The sequence below is a fragment of the Salvelinus alpinus genome, chromosome 3, assembly GCF_045679555.1.
Source record: "Salvelinus alpinus chromosome 3, SLU_Salpinus.1, whole genome shotgun sequence".
In the NCBI taxonomy this organism is placed as follows: Eukaryota; Metazoa; Chordata; class Actinopteri; order Salmoniformes; family Salmonidae; genus Salvelinus; species Salvelinus alpinus.
In genome coordinates this window covers 39,295,239-39,309,704 of record NC_092088.1, presented here as the reverse complement: position 1 = coordinate 39,309,704, position 14,466 = coordinate 39,295,239, and the positions used below count along the sequence as shown (strand labels likewise).

The 14,466-nt window shown below is 40.0% G+C and overlaps 1 protein-coding gene across 1 annotated transcript; it reads left to right on the top strand.

The window, feature by feature from the left end:
* Positions 1 to 4,149: 4,149 nt before the first annotated feature.
* nanp (N-acetylneuraminic acid phosphatase) lies at positions 4,150 to 5,884 on the top strand. The gene is made up of 2 exons (XM_071392739.1): positions 4,150 to 4,407; positions 4,564 to 5,884. The coding sequence occupies exons 1-2, from the start codon at positions 4,318 to 4,320 to the stop codon at positions 5,203 to 5,205; spliced, it is 732 nt and encodes a 243-aa protein (XP_071248840.1). The 5' UTR covers positions 4,150 to 4,317; the 3' UTR covers positions 5,206 to 5,884.
* Positions 5,885 to 14,466: the final 8,582 nt, after the last annotated feature.

The following is a 14,466-nucleotide window of genomic DNA, read 5'->3' as shown; positions in this document are numbered from 1 at the left end:
GTAAAAAATAAAATAAAATAAAAAAAGACCAGGCCAATCCGAAGACATCCAATGGAGATCTCCAACAGACATACCCAACGGAGATCTTCAACACATAAACATTATGGATCACACCTGGTTCAGTTCAGTCCTTTGAAAAGGTATTTACAAAACATAAGAGATTCATACTGATAAGTACAGAACATATAAAATAAATATATGTTGTGGAATTAGCAAAGATTGTACATGTAACGAAATAAACATACAGACAGTGTAGAATGGAGATAATTATCTATAACATTTTTCTTAGCGCATGCCCCCAAGTTTAGTCTCTATAGCAGAGATTGGCCCTGTTTGTCACCTTACAAACAGGGCCAATCACTAGGGCCAGCTAACAAGTTTTGGCTTTTTAGACACAGTTCCTAATCAACACTAAAAGCAAAATCATTTTGAAAACATAAAAACAAAAACAAATGATCGCATCAACACAGGATGCAAACTGACTACACAAACCTTAAGTAGGCTACCGCAAAGGGAATCTGAACGCTGTTCGCTAGACGAGTCCGGTGTTTCAGCCTACGTAAAGGTGCTTATTGTATTTCTTTGCAACGCATACATCATTTCAGATTTTCGAAATTGATAAAAATCTCAAATCCAGTGCAAAGGCATTATAGAAGCATTGCCTCTATAGCTAATACCGGACACTCATTCATTCTTCATCGCGCAATCTTCTAAACTCCCGACATTTGATGCCAAGATGTTTCTATTTATTTTTTATTATACTTTTGTAATGCTTTTTGTGACGTGGATCATAATTACAGTTAGTTTCAGGCTGCGTGATCCTCGTAATGTTTTATGGAAAATACAACTAACGGGACGCAGAATTATATGTATGTCACATGTAACAATATAACTTTAGTCCGTCCCCTCGCCCCGACCAGGGACCCTCTGCACACATCAACAACAGTCACCCACGAAGCATCGTTACCCATCGCTCCACAAAGGCCACGGCCCTTGCAGAGCAAGGGGAACCACTACTTCAAGGTCTCAAAGCGAGTGACGTAACCGATTGAAACGCTATTAGCGCGCACCACCGCTAACTAGCTAGCCATTTCACATCCGTTACACACACTCGCACAAATGCGACCAGTTATTTTTCGTATTTGCATTTAATTCCTTTCACTAGCGAGTGACCTGCTGGCACTTTAGAGCCCACAATGTCCTCATGTTCGCTAACGTTAGCTTGAAACAATTTGTGTTTACGTACAGCTGACAGTCAGTGGATTTATTTTCGGTTCAATTTAAAAAAAATAAAAATAAAAGAGCCCTATTCATTTCTGCGTACTTTTAACTCAGATCTCGTACCTGCGTACATGGACAGAGAATTGCGTAGTTGGTATGCATAAAACGTGTATGTTGGCATGTCTGCTGATATAAGGAAATTATTGACTACTATGATAGAGATTATGATATATTCTTGAGTTAATTCTGGAAACGGTAACTCATTAAACAAACTTTTCCCGTGGTGCCCCAGGTTACTAATGAGTTAATTGTTACATTATTAATTGAATCACATAATAATTAAACATGGCTAATTATTCAATAAATACCATGTCATCAAATGAATGATAGTCACTTCACGACAACACTAATAAGAAGAGACTTGCCTGGGCCAAGAAACACGAGCAACGGACATTAGACCGGTGGAAATCTGTCCTTTAGTCTAAGGAGTCTATATTTGAGATTTTTGGTTCCAACTGCTGTGTCTTTGTGAGACGCAGAGTAGGTGAACGGATGATCTCCACATGTGTGGTTCCCACCATGAAGCAGGTGGTGTGATGGTGTGTGAGTGCTTTGCTGGTGACACTGTCATTGATTTATTAAGAATTCAAGGTACACTTAACCAGCATGGCTACAACAGCATTCTGCAGTTATACGCCATCCCATCTGGTTTGCGCTTAGTGGGACTATCATTTTGTTTTTCAACAGGACAATGACCCCAAAAACACATGCAGGTCGTGCAAAGGCTATTTGACCAAGAAGGAGAGTGATGGAGTCCTGCATCAGATGACCTGGCCTCCACAATCACCCAACCTCAACCCAATTGAGATGGTTTGGGATGAGCTGGACCGCAGAGTGAAGGAAAATCAGCCAACAAGTGCTCAGCATACGTGGGAACTCTTTCAAGACTGTTGGAAAAGCATTCCTCATGAAGCTGGTTGAGAGAATGCCAAGAGTGTGCAAAGCTGTAATCATGGCAAATGGTGGCTATTATATATAAAGATTGATAGATATTAAATAACTAAAATATAGTCGTTGCATAAGTATTCAACCCCCTGAGTCAATACATGTTAGAAACACCTTTGACAGAGATTACAGCTGTGAGTCTTGAGTATGTCTCGAAGAGCTTTGCACACTTGGATTGGGCAATATTAGCCCTTTATTATTTTCACAATTCTTCAATCTCTGTCAAGATGTTGGTGCTCATGACTACAGAGCAATTTTCAAATCTTGCCATAGATTTTCAAGCATATTTAAGTCAACTGTAACTTGGCCACTCATGAACATTCTGTCTTCTTAGTAAGCAACACGTGTAGATTTGGCCTTGTGTTGTAGGCTATTGTCCTGCTGAAAGGTGAATTCATCCCCCAGTGTCTGTTGTAAAGCAGACTGAAGCAGGTTTTCCTCTAGAATTTTGCCTGGGCTTAGCTCCATACCGTTTCTTTTTATCCTAAAAATCTCCTCAGTATTTGCCGATGTCAAGCATACCCATAGCATGACGCAGCCACCACCATGCTTGAAAATAAGGCGGCTGTTACTCAGTGATGTCTTGTGTTGGATTTGCCCCAAACATAAGGCTTTGCATTTAGGCATTCTGTACATTTGTATTATTCTTTTCACTCTGTCATTTAAATCCTTCTCGTGGAGTCACTACAATGTTGTTGATCCATCCTCAGTTTTCTCCCATCACCGCCATTGAAGTCTGTAACGGTTTTACAATCACCAATGGTCTCATGGTAACATTCCTGAGCAGTTTCATTCCTGTCCTGCAACTCAGTTCAGAAGGACGCATGTATCTTTGTGTCTGGGTGGTTTAATACATAATCCACAGCATGATTATTAACTTCACTATGCTTAAAAAGATATTCAATGTCTGATTTGATATTGTTACCGATCTACCAATCACTGGCATTTTATGAGGCTTTTGATAGGCTCCCTGGTCTTTGTAGTTGAATCTGTGCTTGAAATTCAATACTTGACTGAGGGACCTTGCAGATGTATGTACTGTATGGGGACAGAGGAAGGGTTAGTCATAAGAAAATCATGTTAACCCCTATTATTTCCCATAGAGTCCATGTTACATATTCTGTGATTTGTTAAGCCAAATTTTACTCCTAAGCTAATTATTTCAGCTTGCCTTAACAAAAGTGCTGAATACTTATGCAATGACTATATACAAGTTAATATATCTTATTAATCTCTATGTTCCTTCTACTGACAGAGTAGAGTTCACTGTTGACAACAAATGAAAATTAAATACATTTTAATCACACTTAACACAATTTGAAGAAATATAAGGGGTGTGAATACGTCTGCAAGGCACTGTATACTTAGATTTTAATTGATCACTCAAGCAGAGTTTCATAAAAATGAAATAAATGCTTTAACTTAAAAACAATTGCAACTCACGCATCATAAATTAGTGAAATTAATGTGTAAATCTTTAGTTAAAAGGTGCGATATGCATAAATCGCTCCGCCATTTCCTGGTTGCTAAAATTCGAATACTCGCCTAATTTCAGTTTGTGACAAAACAAGGAGTCATTGTAGAGTATCATTGTACCATCTAAACTGCTGTGATATCTTTTCCATAACCCAAAATATTGTATTTTCAGCTGTTTGCTGGTGTACAAAAATAAACAAAAACTAAATTTAAGAACTGGAAGAATAAAAATATCACACATTGAAGAATCTACCGCTTCTTAACTTGCTTTCAATGAGAATCACCGATCCATAACTGGATCGGGTCACCCAAAAAGTTACATATTGTAGCTTTAAAAGGCTTTTAGGGGGGGTTGCTGATGTCCTTGAACATCGCTTGCAATTAGGCCTATTTATCTGGAACGTATACTGTTTTGTGATATATTGACGCTCTCTAGTGGACAAAAACGAGAAGAAAAAAAATAGATCTGAAAACCTACAGCTCCCATAATGCGTTTCTTTATAGCCAACATTTCCGCATTGTAGGCATGCATTTACAGTAGCTAGCCAGTAACTTGTTTCGCCGTATAAAAGCTTTACTAACATTACATTTCTGTGTAACCTGTTGATAGCGGCAATGAACAGTGAAGGTATCAAGGCGATATTGCTCGACTTGGATAACACGCTCATTGACACAGCGGGTGCCGGTGGAGTGGCCATTCAAAAAGTGAGTAGCCCTGCCGTTTCATGACGTTCCATTTTTTCCCCCCGAGTAAAGTAGGCTTACAGGTACTTGATTAGATTGTCCTTTGCTTGATCAAAACATTCTCTGGGTTGTTTAGGTACACATATTACAATCAGCATTGATTTCCTTGTTTCCCAGGTCACAGAGCTCTTGAAGACAACATTAGACCATGAACACACCATTGCCATTTGTGACAGATTTAAGCACAAGCTCCATCACGAGACCTTTGACCCAGCTGGTGGTAGGACAATAGATGAGGTGCGGATCAGTCACTGGGAAGAGAGCATCCAGGAGGTTATGGGTGGGAGTCCCAGCTCTAACCCCACCCTTGCCAGTGAGTGCTACTACCAGTGGAAGAACACTCGCCTGGAGCTTCTAACCATAACACCTCCAGTACTTACCCTGCTGAAGCAGCTGAGGACCAGCCACAAACTGCTGCTGCTGACCAATGGAGAGACCCAGACACAGAGGGAGAAGGTAGTGGCATTAGGGTGTCAGGGGCTGTTTGATGCTGTGGTGGTGGGGGGAGAGCATGCAGAAGAGAAGCCAGCCCACTCCATCTTCAGCCATTGCTTTGGCCTGCTCGGGGTGCAGGCTCACGACTGTGTTATGGTGGGAGACTCCCTGGACACAGACATTGTCGGGGGGTTTAATGCAGGGGTTAGAGCCACAGTGTGGATTAATAACAGAGGGGTGTGTCCACCTGAGGGATCTGTCAATCCAGACTACACCATTCCCTCTGTGCTGGATTTACCTGAGGTGCTGGCCAAGTTGAAGTGAAAGTACAGGGAACAATGTCTAAACCAATCACATGAAGATTGTTTCCAAAGGCCCAAGTTAATGAAAACATGATTTCTTTGTAAAAGGGATTGTAAAAAATCTAAAATCAGCTTATTTTCTTTCATATTCATTCTGGATGAAAGACAAAATTACTTTACAGCAACCAAACAATGATTAGCTTACCTACCAAAATTCTGTTTCATTGTCTGTACTCTCTAATGCAGCTCATGTATAATTCTGTCATTTTATGTTATCTGTTGGTGGAGGTCGGTATTACATATAGTTTAATGGAAATAAGAAGCTGAAGCCCTGTGCACAGCAGTGTCAAGGCGCTGGTTAGGTCCGAAACAACTGAGCCACTTGGAAGTGTCTTGATTGTCATTCCGAAAAGTAACGTAAAGTCAAAACTCACTTTCCCTAGTGGTCACATGAATCAACTTTGTCTAATACACCATCAAAGTGTATTTTCTTACAGAATGTCACTCTAAATAGACTGATTTACAGTATTGTGTGCTGATAAATACTTTGAGGGAAAATGTACTTGATATGATTGTGATGTGTTGTCTCACCTAGCCACCTTAAGATGAATGTACTAATTGTAAGTCTCTCTGTATAGAGCGTCTGCAAAATTACAAATGTTATTTATATATTAAACAGTTACTGTGCAATATCTTTACAATTTTTGGTAGATTCCAACTATCCTTTGACTTGTCTTAACTCAGCCATTATTTATGATAGGTTAGAGACCATTTTTTATTTATTTCACCTTTATTTAACCAGGGCCAGTTGAGAACAAGTTCTCATTTACAACTGCGACCTGGCCAAGATAAAGGAAAGCAGTGCGACAAAAACAGTTACACATGGGATAAACAAACGTACAGTCAATAACACAATAGAAAAATATATATACAGTGTGTGCAAATGTAGTAAGATTATGGAGGTAAGGCAATAAATAGGCCATAGTGGCAAAATAATTACAATTTAGCATTAACGCTGGATAGATGCACAGATGATGATGTGCAAGTAGAGATACTGGGGTGCAAAAGAGCAAAAATAAATAACAATATGAGGATTAGGTAGTTGGGTGGGCTATTTACAGATGGGCTGTGTACAGGTGCAATGATCGATCGGTAAGCTGCTCTGACAGCTGATGCTTAAAGTTAGTGAGGGAGATATAAGTCTCCAGCTTCAGTGATTTTTGCAATTCGTTCCAGTCATTGGCAGCAGAGAACTGGAAGGAAAGGCGGCCAAAGGTGGAGTTGGCTTTGGGGATGACCAGTGAAATATACCCGCTGGAGCGCGTGCTACGAGTGGGTGTTGCTATGGTGACCAGTGAGCTGAGATAAGGCAGGGCTTTACCTTGCAAAGACTTATAGATGACCTGGAGCCAGTGGGTTTGGTGACGAATATGAAGCGAGGGCCAGCCAACGAGAGCATACAGGTTGCAGTGGTGGGTAGTATATGGGGCTTTGGTGACAAAACGGATGGCACTGTGATAGACTGCATCCAATTTGTTGAGTAGAGTGTTGGAGGCTATTTTGTAAATTACAATCGCCGAAGTCAAGGATCGGTAGGATAGTCAGTTTTACGAGGGTATGTTCAGCAGCATGAGTGAAGGAGGCTGTGTTGCGAAATAGGAAGCCAATTCTAGATTACATTTTGGATTGGAGATGCTTAATGTGAGTCTGGAAGGAGAGTCTACAGTCTAAACAAACACCTAGGTATTTGTAGTCGTCGACATATTCTAAGTCAGAACCGTCCAGAGTAATGATGCTAGTCGGGCGGGCGGGTGCGGGCAGCGATCGATTGAAGAGCATGCATTTAGTTTTACTAGCATTTAAAGAGCAGTTGGAGGCCACGGAAGGAGTGTTGTATTGCATTGAAGCTCGTCTGGAAGTTTGTTAACACAGTGTCCAAAGAAGGGCCAGATGTATACAGAATGGTGTCGTCTGTGTAGAGGTGGATCAGAGAATCACCAGCAGCAAGAGCAACATCGTTGATATATACAGAGAAAAATAGAGCAGTGAATAGGTGGTCGTGGAGCAGGAATGAGATCCCGTGCGCCAGCAGTCATCGAGTCATCGCACTCCATCTCCCCAAAGCGGAGAAGTTGAGCTCTGTCCGGTGTTGAGGTTGATGTAGCTGTAGAAGGTGTCTCAGTACTGTAGCAAGACGTCGACGGGGGGGCAGACCATCAGCATCCAGTTTGTCCATTACCTTGGGATCACCGGGTTTGACCCCAAACACCAGGTTGTCCTCACCCTTCTTCTCAACCAGGTCCACCAGCTCTGTCTTGTAAACACAGCCGCGACCAAAGTTCCTCTCCCATGATGACTTGTTCAGAATCTGGTAAGAAAAGACAGAAACCATGAGCATTCATCTACACATTCCTTCTAAACATGCAAACACAGAATTAAATAGAACACTTATTAATTTTAATATATATACAGTGCATTCGGAAAGTATTTAGACCCCTTTCCTTTTTCCACATTTTGTAACGTTACTGCCTTTTTCTAAAATGGATTAAATTAGTTGTCCTCAATCTACACACAATACCCCATAATGACAAAGCAAAAACAGGTTTAGACATTTTTGCAAATGTATTAAAAAACAAATACCTTAAAACATGAGTATTCAGATCCTTTGCTATGAGACTTGAAACTGAGCTCAGGTGCATCCTGTTTCCATTGATCATCCTTGAGATGTTAATAAATGAAAGGCCACTAAAATGTGCAGTTGTCACAACACAATGCTACAGATGTCACAAGTTGAGGGAACGTGTAATTGGAATGCTGACTGCAGGAATGTCCACCTGAGCTGTTGCCATAGAATTTAATGTTATTTTTACCATAAGCCACCTCCAACGTCATTTTAGAGATTTTGGCAGTACGTCTAACCAGCCTCAAATCGCAGACCACGTGTATGGTGTCATGTTGGCAAGCGGTTTGCTGATGTTAACGTTGTGAACAGTGGCCCATGGTGGGGTTATGGTATAGACAGGCATAACCTATGGACAACAAACAAAATTGCATTTTAGTCAATGTCAATTTGAATGCACAGAGATAACATGACGAGATCCTGAGGCCAATTTGGTTTTTTTACGGTAACTGTGACCAACAGATGCATATCTGTGTTACCAGTCATTTGAAATCCATAGATTAGGGCCTAATGAAATGATTTAAATTGACTGATTTCCTTATATGAACTGTAACAGAGTAAAATCTTTGAAATTGTTGCGTTTATATTTCTGTTCAGTATACTTCCATTAATTTTTTCAACTGATATCGAAGGACCTTCAGACAAGTCTTGTGAGGCCTGTTGGCATCCTGGAGAAAAACAACCGACATGTTCATGAGTCTCACATTTCCACAAAGGGGTCATGGTCATATTTGTGTGTAGCCCTAACTGTTCAGACGCTACAGACAAAAGTTGGCAGAAGGACAGTACAAACTTCAGATTGAGTTACTAGATGCTCGTGGGCGGGATGGGGGGTGTAAACTTTGTTTGTAGGCCAAACTGTTCGGACTCTACAGACAATTTTGTGAGAAGACCGGTTTTCGGGATGTCTCATGACAAACACAGCTCTAGCTCTGTCACCGCTGATGCAAAAACCCAGACATCTCTAGCTTAGACAGATTTTTTGTGTGACCGTTTGTATTATGCTAATTTGATTTATGCAGGGGTGTGGACATCGACTCGAGGTTTTTAATAAAATGTCACATGTAGGGTGGGGCGATATGGCCTAAAAATCATATAGATTTTTTCAAATTCATGGCTGATTCACAATATATTTGTATTGTTTTCTCTTAATAGGCTGTTGTACAATTAAAGTTAAAAAACACTGCATTTCAAACAGTCAGCAATAATCTAATGAATTCAGGGTGTGTGTAATTAGGCTAAATTTAAGCCCCACTAATAATGTAATTCTTTTATCAAAATAATTGAACCTGCTTCTTTGCAATAATCATGATCTGGCTTTCAAGTCTGTATATAAAAAATGACCAGAACTATGCATAATGCAAATTCACTTAATGACTTGTAGCAACCATTAGAAAATTAACACAGGTCTCAATCTTTCAAGCACAAGCCCACGTGCTTTATATTTCAAGTTTAGCCAACTTGAATGTATTTATTAGCGAACAAGGGAGAACATTTGAATTGTTATGAACACACCTTTCGGTCTTGTCTCCAACTCCAACAATCCAAAATTGTTAGAGAGGTTAACTTCTCTATTAGAGAAAATAATGTCGCAATGTGTTTTGGTGTCCATATGACCGATTCTGTTGAACCAAACCTCAAATGCAAATAGTGAGTTGAAACCGCTTGTCAGAGATGAAGAAATGATCTCTCAACTGTGTTGGTGTGAGTGGCAGGGGGAGGGGCTTGGTGTGTGTTTGTGTAAACAGAGGAAGAGGAGAAGAGCGAGGCTTCACTTGCCAAAATATGTCCAAAATAAGCCCAATGCGTTTCTACGGGCTTATTTTGGACCTAAGCTTGTCGCCTGCCTTCCCACCATTTGGGTCAACGGCTCCCATTGTTAGGGCAGCGACATGAGCATCTCGTCATTATATTCAGATCTCTGATGTAAATGGAAGATGCACACCGCACAGAAGGAACGAAAGAGACGAGACCAAAAAGACACGAGAACAAGCAGACATGAACGCTCATAAAAACGAATTCTTGCGATACAGGCATTTGGAATATTGTGCAAAAACAAATTTGAATTAATCAAATTCAATATATCGCCCTGCTCTAGTCACATGTATGTACCTGTTCCAAATATCACTGCTTCATTTCACCTTCAGTGCAAAGCCTAGGGGCAGGAAGAAGAGCTCTTTCTGGTAGATGAGGTTGATCGCAGTCCCGTTATCCAGGTAATGCAAGTTCATATTGATAGCAGTGCACTCCTCCTTCACACAGTGCATGGTGATATCTGGGGAGACAGACAAAGCATAGCTTGATCTTTTGTCTGGATCAAGGTGATAGAATTGTGATAATGAGGGCGGCAGGTAGCCTAGCGGTTAAGTGTTGGGCCCAGTAACCAAAATGTCGCTGGTTCGAATCCCAGAGCCGACTAGGTGAAAAGTCTGTCGATGCGCCCTTGATCAAGGCACTTAGCCCTAATTACTCCTGTAAGAGTGTCTGCTGAATGACTAAAATGTAAAATCAATGTTAGGCTATTTACAGTAGGCTACATATGTCTTAAATACTCCAACACCTCAATGTTCAGCTCGTACATAAACACCCTCCACATACTGTACATTAACTGCCTTGCTTACCATACTGAGTGTATCCCTAGCCTCTGTTCTTCCACTTGGGTCTTGACATAGCAATAGGGTAGTTCCTCCTTGGCATGATCAGCATGCGAATAACCTTCTAGATCCCATTCACAAAATAACCACCCATTTCCTGTTTCAATGAGGATAGAGAGGGCGGTAGAGAAAAGGAGAGATATCGAAATCTAAAGAATGTAAAGTAAGACATAAAAAGTGCCTTTATTTCTGCTTTGAAACTCAAATGATAAGATTGAATAGTTCCCACAGGTGTGCTGTGGGCTAGGAAGCATGCCATTCTCCTACCTCAGCCTCCTCCTGGTGCTCAATGAGCTCTTTGGGATCTAGCCCATGCAGGTTACACAGCCTAGACTTCACCATGATGGGCACCTGGCCCAGGGACTGCTTGATGATGCCTTTGGGAATCCCATTCACGGACCAGTTGACATCTGTCTGTGATGAATCACAGCTCAAAACTTAAATTCATCACAATGGGCAAGTGTTGTGAGTATAGATAAACAGTGTCATGACAGTCATATACATTACAATCCGAATTAGCTCTAGAAATCCATTCTTATTATCGGTCGAGTTTTCAGCGGTTACCTTCGCCCAGAGTTGGCTGAGTGAGAACTACAATTCCGACGCTGTGTTTTAACGTTTAGAAACGTCAATAATCATCGCTTGGGAAATGGTTTTTGAAACCTATGCTGATATGCCCCTTACATTTCATTTCAGCATAAATAATATTTCAAATAAAAAAATATACACTTACTGTAGCAGTTTTGCACAGATCAATACACTATGTTCCTCCAGTTGAATAACTACATATCCTCGCAGTTATGCTTACACACAGGTGTTCGTAGCACGCTATATAGCTAATTCACACAGGTAGCCTGTCTTCAATAAACAATCACTGTAACATGGCGATATGGACGTGTGGGAACACTAAACCCATAAAAGGTGTGTAGTAATTTAACCTTTTTTTCTTCGATAATTTCTCAAAAGATGCGTTTTAATGTTCAAAACGAGCGCCCGACCAGAAGACACTATCGTCTATATGATCCGGTCATTTCTAAACATAAACTCCAAGGGAGGAATGGCCTGAAAAGGAAAATAGAAAAACAACATTTCACACAACTCTAAAACATCTAACCCCATGGTTTTAAATGACAGACGCTAACTACAACCAAGTTCCTGCGATAGCTAAGCTAACTTGAACACAGTGAACATCAGCTCAAAGTTGGACGGTAACCGTATTTGGGTCAGATTTTGTGGCGTACTGGGGAGAATGACATCAAATTGAATTGAAGCCTTAAAAAAGTATTAAATTAAAGACAATCAGGTAACATTAACTAGGTCACTTTCTCGCAAATACATATCAGTAACTTCCTCAAACAAAATCTTATTTTCTTACTGTTAGGATTTGTGTTTATTGCACTATAACCCAATGCTATATCACATGTGATTGAATATTAGCAACTGTTGGCCTGGGCGCCTGGGTGTCTGTGTGTGTGTGCTGGAAGTAACAGTTAGCCCCAGATAAGTGTGCTGGGAAGCTGTGGTTAGCCTTGAGCGAGAACAGTGTGCTTTGTATGCAGGTGCAAATAGCTCAGACAATGTTGCAGAGCTGTCTGACCTCAATCTCTGGGGTGAGGGAGCGTAATCTGCACAGCAACAGCGCCAGACACCAAAGAGTGCCAAGAGGCTGGGACCAGTCTGAGCGCCGGCGATAGGCTGAGCAAAGTTTAAACCACGCTCAGCCTCTACTGTGATAGGTCAACAGACGGGTTGGAACTACGTCTGTCACAGTATAAGAACAGCTATTTACTTACATCCTGCCAGTTCTCTGTTCTATCCTGCGAGGTGATACAGAGAACCGTATATACGAAAATTGCATTTACCATTTATCGCTTGAGTTTAATAAAAATACTTAAAGTATATTCGGTGACTCTGAATCACATTTTGTCCTCATACCAGATTTGAATTGACGCAAATCCCTAATATTACGTTGCTGCAGGACACACATATCAGTAGACCTAACTATTGTATTAGCTAACCGCTAGCTACTTCAAACATTGTGCTTGAAGGGGCACAGCTTACACAGCACTGATTTTTCCACGTGAGAGTTCCCACTGCACCTAACGTTACCTGCACAGCACGACACAGACCATCTGCGACTCATTGGTCAAACGACTCAATATGAGCCTTCGTTAGGTCCTGAAAAGCGGAATGTTGTTTTTCCTTAGGTATGCCAAAGCCTGGTTCAGTAAAGAAAATGTAAGGGTTGGACTTCCACTGCGATGCAAAAACCATGCTTTTTCAAGTAGTTTTTTTCTTTTTTCTTTCTTTTCTTTTTAAAAACGTTTTAATAAACAGTAACATGCTAAACATAAACAGAACAGGCAGAGGGATTCCACAAAGAAAGAAGAGAGAAAAAAAATACAAATCCACAGTAATTCAATTCAAATACAGACATGTAGCGAATACATTTTTTAGACATTTTGTTTTGTATACGTTTTAATGACTAAATAGTTGATCAAATAAGATGAAAAAAATAAGAAAAGGGGAGTTTTCTTTATAAATTTCGATTTGTGTATTAACATTTTTCCTAATAAAATAAAGAGATTTATGACATACTCGCGTTCAATTGTGGAATCAGTGTAGTAAAATAATGTCAAACTTAGATATTTCAATTGTTGTATGTAATTTGTTGCCAAGATATAGTTTTACATCAGTCCAGAACACTTCACTATATAAACAATGACAGAATAAGTGTTCAATAGATTCAATTTCTAGTTCACAAAAACTGCATTCACTGGTAACATCAGGTGTATATTTAGAAATCAAGCTATTACACGTATAGAATCTATGGATAATCTTAAAGGAGATCTCCTTTACTTTATTGGTCACCATAAATGTGTGTGGAGTGAGCAAAGCACGGCGCCAGTTTACATCAAACGATGAAGCCCAACAAAATATCACGGAGGGAATAGACTTCCTGTATAAAATATCCCTTAATAAACAATTGTTGAATTTCTTATCTAGTAAACCTATGCCATTCAACTGGATATCGCTTACAATAGGAGATATTCCAAAATATGCATTATTCTGAAGTAAAGATTTTATCCCACTAGGTATAGTTTTTATAACAGTCATATTCCTTGCTTGAAACCTCAAAGTTGTCTTTCCATAAATTCTCTCAGCGTAAATAGATTCCCACTAATACTAACTAATTGGCTGACAAAGGCAATGTTTTTCGAAAACAAGTTACGGTAAAATAACATCTTGTTTGTTTCTATGTAATATCGACCCATTATTGCATATAAAACATTTATGAGGTGAAATGTTGCGTTAATACACCAAAGCCCAGCACATTAAAGCCTACTTGTGAAAAGCCGCCAACTTCACAGGAAGTTAGCTTTTTCTTGTTTTCCACATGTGCATAGTGACCCAGGAAATACACTTGTCGTAATAAGAGGTGAGTGAAAGGTCAAGTAATTTAAAAGGACAGCTTGCAATTTTCTGATAAGTGAGTGAGCTATCAAACAAAATCCAAGCTGTCATTTTCAAAGTGATCGTTTAAGTTGTGTTGAAGATTCATAGAGGTGAGAAATGTGTTGATAGAAATGGAATGACCAGTATCAAAGATAATTTCCATTGTAACCAAATAGCTCTCTCTCTCTCTCTCTCTCTCTCTCTCTCTCTCTCTCTCTCTCTCTCTCTCTCTCTCTCTCTCTCTCTCTCTCTCTCTCTCTCTCTCTCTCTCTCTCTCTCTCTCTCTCTCTCTCTCTCTCTCTCTCTCTCTCTCTCTCTCTCTCTCTCTCTCTCTCTCTCTCTCTCTCTCTCTATATATATATATATATATATATATATATATATATATATATATATATATATAGTTGAAGTCGGAAGTTTACATACACCTTAGCCAAATACATTTAAACTCAGTTTTTCACAATTCCTGACATTTAATCCTAGTAAAAACCCC